The sequence below is a fragment of the Chiloscyllium plagiosum genome, chromosome 3 (assembly GCF_004010195.1).
Source record: "Chiloscyllium plagiosum isolate BGI_BamShark_2017 chromosome 3, ASM401019v2, whole genome shotgun sequence".
In the NCBI taxonomy this organism is placed as follows: Eukaryota; Metazoa; Chordata; class Chondrichthyes; order Orectolobiformes; family Hemiscylliidae; genus Chiloscyllium; species Chiloscyllium plagiosum.
The window spans coordinates 117138389-117146842 of record NC_057712.1 but is presented as its reverse complement, the minus strand read 5'-3'; the positions used below and the strand labels follow the sequence as shown (position 1 = coordinate 117146842).

At 38.0% G+C, this 8454-nt stretch overlaps 1 protein-coding gene across 2 annotated transcripts in view; it reads left to right on the top strand.

Annotated features, from left to right (window-relative positions):
* The window catches only part of LOC122548466 (mitotic checkpoint serine/threonine-protein kinase BUB1-like), a 62926-nt gene that overhangs the window by 50035 nt on the left and 4437 nt on the right, over positions 1–8454 (top strand). For both annotated transcript variants that reach the window (XM_043687177.1, XM_043687176.1), the window contains exons 20-22: positions 3709–3833; positions 6850–7011; positions 8129–8286. In XM_043687177.1, the coding sequence (XP_043543112.1) occupies positions 3709–3833; positions 6850–7011; positions 8129–8286 (445 nt within the window). The remainder of the gene's footprint in view (positions 1–3708; positions 3834–6849; positions 7012–8128; positions 8287–8454) is intronic.

The following is an 8454-nucleotide window of genomic DNA, read 5'->3' as shown; positions in this document are numbered from 1 at the left end:
TCCCCTCCCCCACTCACCTATTGTACACTATGCTACTTTCTCCCCACCTCCAACCTCCTGTCATTTAAGTTTCCACCCTTCAGGCACTCTGCCTGTATTCCTGATGAAGGGCTTTTGCCCGAAACGTCGATTTTACTGCTCCTCGGATGCTGCCTGAACTTCTGTGCTTTTCCAGTACCACTCTACTCTAAACTCTGGTTTCCAGCATCTGCAGTCCTCACTTTTGCCTAATAGAAGGAAAAGCCAAGCAATCTATATTAAGCCTGACAGATTAGCTTCAGATACATCTATTTGTAATGTTACTTTACATTAACCAAATGCCCAGGAGATTCAGTGATGGAGTTGTAGAGCTGTCCAGCTTTAATGAAGGTCAAATGTAGGCTTACCCAGAAGAGTAAATCACATGGGATCCACAGTTAATTAGTAAGTTAGATACAAAATTGGCTTGATCATGGAAGATAGTTGTGAAGGGGTGTTTTTCTGACTGGAGTTCTGTGACTAAAGGTGTTCAACAAAGATCAGTGCTTGAACCTCTGTAATATAAATAAATGATTTGGATGAAAATGTAGGTGGTCTGATTATTAAGTTTGCAGTTAATAAGGAAAGACCAGAATATAGATCAATTAACTGGCTACAGAAATAGTAGATGGAGTTTAATTCAGACAAACAAGTGTGAGATTATGCATTTTGGGAGATCAAATGGAAGAAGAAAACTTATGATAAATGGCAGAACCCTTAGGAGCATGAATATATAGAGGGATCATGGGATGTACTTTCGCAATGGTCAGGGCACTGAGTATAAAAGTTGGCAAATTGTTGCAGTTGTATAAAACTTTAGTTAGGCTACATTTAGAATATTTATGATATACATAAATGATTTGGAAGAGGGCACTGTTGGTATGATCAGCAAGTTTGCAGATGACATGAAGATTAGTGGAATAGCAGAAAGCATAAGGGACTGTCAAAGAATACAGGAGGATATAGATAGACTGGAGAGTTGGGCGGAAAAGTGGCAGATGGATTTCAATCCAGGCAAATGTGAGGTGATGCATTTAGGCAAGTCTAATTCTAGAGCGAATTATAAAATGAATAGAAGAGCCTTGGGAAAAGTTGATGGGCAGAGAGTTCTGGGAGTGCAGGTCCATTGTACCCTGAAGGTTGCTGCAAAGGTGGATAGAGTGATCAAGAAGGCATATTGCCCTCATTGGACAGGGTATTGAGTATAAGAGCTGGCAAGTCATGTTAAAATTGTACAAGATATTGGTTTTGCTGCATTTAGAATACTGTGTACAATTCTGGTCGCCACATTACCAAAAGGATGTGGATGTTTTGGAGAGGGTGCAGAGAAGGTTTATAAGGATGTTGCCTGGTGTGGAAGGTGCTAGCTATGAAGAGAGGTTGAGTAGATTAGGTTTGTTTTAATTAGAAAAAAGGAGTTGAGGGGGGACCTGATTGAGGTTTACAAAATCATGAAGGGTATAGACAGGGTGGATAAAGACAAGCTTTTTCCCAGGGTGACGGATTCAATAAAGGGAGGTCACGCTTTCAAGGCGAGAGGTGGAAAGTTTAAGGGGGATACACGAGGCAAGTACTTAACACAGAGGGTGGTAGGTGCCTAGAACGCGTTGCCAGCAGAGGTAGTAGAGGCAGGAACGGTGGATTCATTTAAGATGCGTCTGGACAGATGCATGAGTAGGTGGGGAGCAGAGGGATACAGATGCTTAGGAATTGGGCGACTGGTTTAGACAGTAGGTTTGGATCGGCTCAGGCTTGGAGGGCTGAAGGGCCTGTTCAGGAAGAAGGGCTTATGCCCGAAACGTCGATTCTCCTGTTCCTTGGATGCTGCCTGACCTGCTGCGCTTTTCCAGCAACACATTTTCAGCTCTGATCTCCAGCATCTGCAGCCCTCACTTTCTCCTCGAAGATTATATTAGTTATAAGGAGAGTTTGGACAAACTGGGATTATTTTTGCTAGAGCATCAGAGGCTGAAGAGTAAACTAATAGAAGTATGTAAAATTATGAGAGGCATGAATAGAGTGGATATTAGAGTCTTATTTTCCCAGGGTCTAAATGTCAAATTCTCTGGGCATAGGTTTAAGGTGAGAGCAGGGAAGTTTAAAGGATGTGTGCAAGGCAGGTTTTTTTTTTATGCAGAGGGTGAAAGTTGCCTGGAGCATGCTGCCAATGGGGGTGGTAGAAGCAGATTTGACAGTAAAATTTAAGAGACATTTAAACAGACATATGAACACACATGGCACAGGCAGATATGGACTGTCCAGAGAGATGGGATTCCTTTAAGAATGACATATAATGGTCAGCACAGTTGTCTATAGAGCCTGTTCTTATCCTGTACTGTTCTGTGTTCTAATACCTGATTCACTATCTGGTCCTCTGAAGCAAATTCTCATTCTCATGCCTGAACTTCTGACATAATTTTTTAAGATTCTGTCCCTTTTAGCTCATTATCAGTTCTACAAGAGTTTCTGTAATTTTATTTTTTTTTATTTTCTTATTTCCTAACAGTTAGTATTTTCGTTGAGGTTAAGCTAGCAAATCTCAAATGAATTTTGCATCTCTTCTTGTCTGCTTTTTCTTTGCATCTGGATCTGCGTGCTGATTACCATTCTCCAACTCTCATGCTTGTACCTTTCCTTTGTGCCTGGTCATACAGCTATTTTAAATAAGGGAGTTCAAAAGAGTTGATACAAAAATAGTTTTCTCTAGTTTGGGGAGGAGGATATGGTTAGGAATAATCCCTAACCACAAAATTGATGATGGTTGTCTCGGAATCTTCTGAGAAAGGGGTTTGGGGAGCATATTAAAAGAAGAGAGCAGGACAGAGTTAAGAAGGGAGTTCTGGGAACCTAAGGCATGACTGACAATAGAGCAATTGGAGTTGATATGTGTAGGAATCTGGAGATGTGCAAAGACCTCAACTGCTTATGAGGCTGTAGGAAAACGAAAGAATGTTGCTGTTGAGGGATTTGAAAACCAGGATGTGGATTTATTCATGCTAAATATATTAACAATTACGTGGTATTCTATAACTTGAGAAAACATTGGGATTTATTCTTTGATTATTGTCACTAGGAAAAAAAATTAAGAAATAAATGTAGATTAAGATCTGGATAGCTACCCAATTCAGATTCAATGTAACAAAAACAGAAACAGCATTAATCTTTCAGATCCAGTGATCCTTCTTTAATTCTGCTTTCTTTCCACAGATGTTTCCAGATGTGCTGAGCATTTCCAACAATTTCTGTTTTTGTCTCTGATTTTCAGCATTTTTCAATTGCAGATTCAATCTAATATTAGTTTTAAAAAAGTAGTTTTACAGAGGATGGAGATTTATTTAGAATAATTTAACTATATTGTTACCTTCAAGTGCCAAAGTTATGCTTTTTATACACACATTTAAGGCTGAGAGAGAGAGTTTGTCAGCAGGGGAAATAAAAGGTTACAGGTAAAATGTTGGAAAGTGGATGTGAGAAATATCAGAACAGCCATGATCCTGTTGAATAGTAGAGCTGGCTTGAGGAGCTGAATGAGTTAGTTTTTATTTCTTATGGTCAATATTGTTTTATCTGCTCATTTTCATCATATTTTATAGTTAACACACTTACTTATTACTTGCTTATTTATCACTGGTTTCTATTAAGTTACAAAGTCTGAGCAATTTTTGTGATATTAACTCTCCCTGTATTTAGGGAATGAAATGTTCCATGTCGGTCATTTGCTTGGACAGGGGTCATTTGCTCATGTTTATCAAGCTACAATTGTGGATATGAATAATTTATCTGATGTGAGGAACCAACAAAAAGTGTGCTTAAAGGTAAGAGAGAGCCATGTTTTCTTTTTTTTTCCTGAGTTCATTGCATTTCTTTATTTGGAAATCAGCCTAAATTCTGTTGCACTTTGGTTACTAGTGCGCTAAGGCATTGGTGCTCACAATTCCACTACTTACTCTTTGCTCATCATGGCATGTTATTATTAGTTTATGTTGATTGTGTTCAAATACAGAAACTTCAAAAAGATATAATAGGAATGCCATTTCGACTTCGTGAGCCTTTGCTTTTCAGGTTTGAAATTGATTGCTCTGGATGATATAGATATTTTTCAAGGACAAAAGCTTACCTTGGCTGTTTGTACAAGCATTTAAATACTTTGAATTTAATGATAGGCAAGAATTTCTACAAGTGTGCACAGAAAATTACCAGTTTATTGTTAAAAGCTTTAGAAGTTTTGACACCTGTATATTATATGCGACGTCTGCAATTCTTCAAATATGTATAGATGGGGTTAGCAAGTGGAGGTTGTGTTTATCTGTCAGGACGGGAAAAAAGCAGGATGAGACCACCTAATAGCTAACTATTATGAAAGTTTACCTTTTTATTTCTACCTTCACAGAAGGTCAATATCTGATGTTTAGAGACATCTAGAATTGATAGTTAAAATTTTGTGATTCATTGAATTTCCCTAATAGTTGCCTTGCTGGGTATGTCCTATAATAGTAGACAACACTACTATTATAGGACAAGCCAAACAGAGAACAGCCAGGGAATTCCTAGAGGCATGGCACTCATCCACAGATTCAATCAATAAGCACATCGACCTGGACCCAATATACCGACCACTGCAGCGGACAGCTGGAACTGACAACCGGAAGCGGCAGATTCAAACCACTACAAATACCGGAGGAAAAATCACAGAAGCGCTTCACAGGAAGCTCCCAAGCACTGAGGATGTCACCTAGACAGCGGACAAAACATCTGCAACACAAATTCCCAGCTCGGTGAACAGAACCACAACAACAAGCACCCGAGCTACAAATCTTCTCACAAACTTTGAACCTCAACAAGATCTCCTTTCATTCTTCTAAAGTCCAGAAAATAAAGCCTTAATTGTTCAGTCTCTCTTCAAAAGATAAGCAATCAATCTAGTTAACCTCCTCTAAACTGCCTCCAATGCAACATCATCCCCTTCTCAAGTTAGGGGACCAAAATTGTGCACGGTACCCCACTAATCAGTTGCATGGCGTTTGAGCAAGTGCTACCCTGTTTGTTGGATTCTGAAGTTCAGGTGGATCTCATTCAAAAGATCTATTCATAGGCACTCAGTATCCGCTTAAGAGGTCTGGCATCGGAATGTTTGGTGCTGCTAAAAGCCTCCAATTGCCTGGTAATCAACACCCTGTCGTCTTGCAAAAGATTCAGTAGCAGCTGGGGAATTTAAATTAATTATAAGTTAAATGAATCTGGAATTAAGATATGCAGATCCGAAGACCCAAGTGTATTACTGAGCCTGTAATGAGCTATCCAATCTGAGTTGACCCTTTGTGGTGGTACCCCACTTCAGACGAGGGAAAGAAACAATTATAAAAGATTCTTACAACTGATTCTAGTGATTATCACTGGATAGCCAAATGGCATTTGTGTAGACACTATTAAGAATTGCATTAAATCAGCTTGCTAGGCCATTTCACAAATAGGTTAAAAGACACATTGGCATGTGTCTAGTCTCATCTGTAAGCCAGACAGAATAAGAATGGTTGACTAGCTTCCCTGAAGGACATGAATGAACCAAATCGGCTGTTTTGATAATCAATAGTGATTACATGGTCATCACTCAGCTAGTCTTCAGTTTCAGACTTAAAATTGATTTCAAATTTCATCATCTGCTGTTATGATGTTCAAATTCATGTCCCCAAAATAATAGCCTAGGGTTCTGGATTACTAGTCTTGTGGCAATACCACTGTAACACCACTTCCTCATCTAAATAAAAGGGTGCAATTTTCACAAGAACGCAGGGACAGAGAGTCATCATATGTAATGCCATTGAAGTATCAGAGTGTCTCAAACCACTTATGTCACAGAACAATATTTGACGCTGAGCTTTATAAGGAGGTATTAGGGCCAATGGTCAAAAGCTTGGCAAAAAAGGTAGGTATGAATGAATGCCTTAGCCTAGCAAGAGAGGTTCAGTTTCAGGAGGAGAATGCTAGAGCAGAAGCAGCTACTTTCTCTTGTGGTGGATTATTTAAAGGATATGCTCGAGGCCAGAACTAATGGAGTGCAGACATCTGAGAGGGTTTTAGGATACAAATTTGTTTGAGTTAGGGAGCAGCAAAAACTCCTAATGAAGGAATTTAAAAACAAGACTGAAAACATAGATACAAATCTTTGAAGATGGCAAGTTGGGAAGCATCTTTATAAAGCATACACAATCTTTGGTTTAGAGACAGTGAGTACAAAAGGAAGAGGTTATCCTGAACTTTTTAAAATCCATTTAAGGATTTTAAAGGAAACATGCAGAGGGAGTTATCAGGAACTGAAATCATCAGGAACTTGAATTATGAGGTTAAAGAAGTTGGGGTTGTTCTTCATAGAAAAGAGAATGTTGAAGAGAGTTCTCAGAGGGGTATTCTAAGTTAAGGAGTTATGGTAGAGTACGTATTTCCACCACAGTGAAAAAAAATCAGAAGGGAGACAGGAAATTCTTTTTACACAGTGAATTGGAACTATACAGCCTGTAAGGGTGTTGGAAATGAGTTGCTGTCCTCTGTCATGAGAAAGTTGACAACTTGCAATTTTCCTTTCTAAATTATTTATCAGGAAGGAACAGTTGTGGAATTGATTATATAACTTTTACAAGTAGCTAGCACAGGTACGATAAATGGCTTCCTTTTTATGACTTTACAATAGCCGCTTGATATGCCCAACTGGAGCCTATGGAAAGGCTTCTTACTTTCAGATAAAATGCTAAGAAAGGAATAATTTGGAAAATTTAGGTTTCTGTATTGTGAATTGAATGTGATATGACATGTTACACAATTTCTGTTTTTCTCCAGGTTCAAAAAACATCCAATCCCTGGGAATTCTACATAAATACTCAGCTAAAGGAGAGACTGAACACCAAGTTTTGCAAGCTCTACAACAATATCCACTATGGACACTACTTTACCAATGGCAGTATTTTGGTTGGAGAGTTGTACAGTTTTGGAACTTTGCTGGTATTTATTTCATTCAATTTATTTTGCCACATATTTAAATTGAAATAAAATTGTGACCTACTTAAAAGATTACTTTAACTCTATATTAGACATGTGATTTTGAGTAAGCGCTAAATAATATAGATGCAATTCAGATTGCTGAAACATCTTAGGACACTGTGGTTACCAGCTAAGGTTACTAGTCTAACTGGTTCACATCAATTCTACAAAGGGATCACAGTGTTCTATGAGAGTATGTAGAGTTTGAATAAAAAAACAGGAAAATAAACTTTCATATCTGTTCACTGGGTCCTATCCATATGAACGTAAGAAATAAGAACAGTACCGGACCATTCAGCCCTTCTAGCCTGTTCTGCCCTTCAACACAGCCATGGCCGCAGATCTACTTCAGTACTATTTTTCTTAACTACTGTCATATCCTTCATTTTTAAAAATATATTAATTAATCTGTCAGTCTCAGTTGTGGACATACTCTACTCCTAAGCCTCCACAGCCCACTGGGCAGAGAATTCCAAAGAAAACTCAGTCTGCAAATTTAGAAGACTTGAAAGGATCAGCAAAAGAATGAAGTGTCTTTTTCGTGGATGATCAAGATTGGATGGTCCTAGTATGACAAATATCCAAAACAAAAGAAATTTCATTAAAGGCATTGCAATAGGACTAAGGGTTTTCAAAAGACTAGAAAAGGCTTTATGGTTTCTTTTATGAACTGCTATCTTAAATGATATAAATGCCCAAAAACTGAAGAGCAACTGTTCACCTAAAACCAATACAATACATTGCTATGTCTAGTTCTGTGGGCAATTGTTAACTTAAGTCTTCCTCATTGCTATATTGTTCTTTTGTTTAGACTGTTTTTCTGTAATAAAGAATTCTGACTGTTCTGCAATTGTAGCTGCTCCTGAACATATTATTTGAAGTGCTCTACTGTGATAAATGAATTGGCTTTGTAAGGGTGCAATAAAGTCAAAAAAACATATTTTAGAGATGACATAGAAGAGGAAGTACACTCGTTTTGAAAAAAAAAAGTTACCCCATTAACTTGCTTTTGAACATACAGAAGTGAGTTTGTCTTTGAAAATCACCAGTAAAATTCTGCATTTTCTTTGATTTTCAGAATGCAGTCAATCTATATAAAACAATAAATGAAAAAGCAATGCCTCAGCCCCTGGTGATCTACTTTGCCATTCACATTCTGTATATGGTGGAACAGCTGCATTCTATTGGAATAATTCATGGTGACATAAAACCTGACAATTTTGTGCTTGGAGAAAGGTTTGTATTTTTGTAACAAACTTGTAGTTTTAGCGAAAGAAACAAAGATTTTAACTTCACATTGTTATCCCTTCTGATCTGTCTTATGCATGATGTACTTGTAAGAAGTGGTCCATGGTTTTGTGCTGTATTAAACTCCATGGCAACGTCTGTCCAGATTAGGTACCC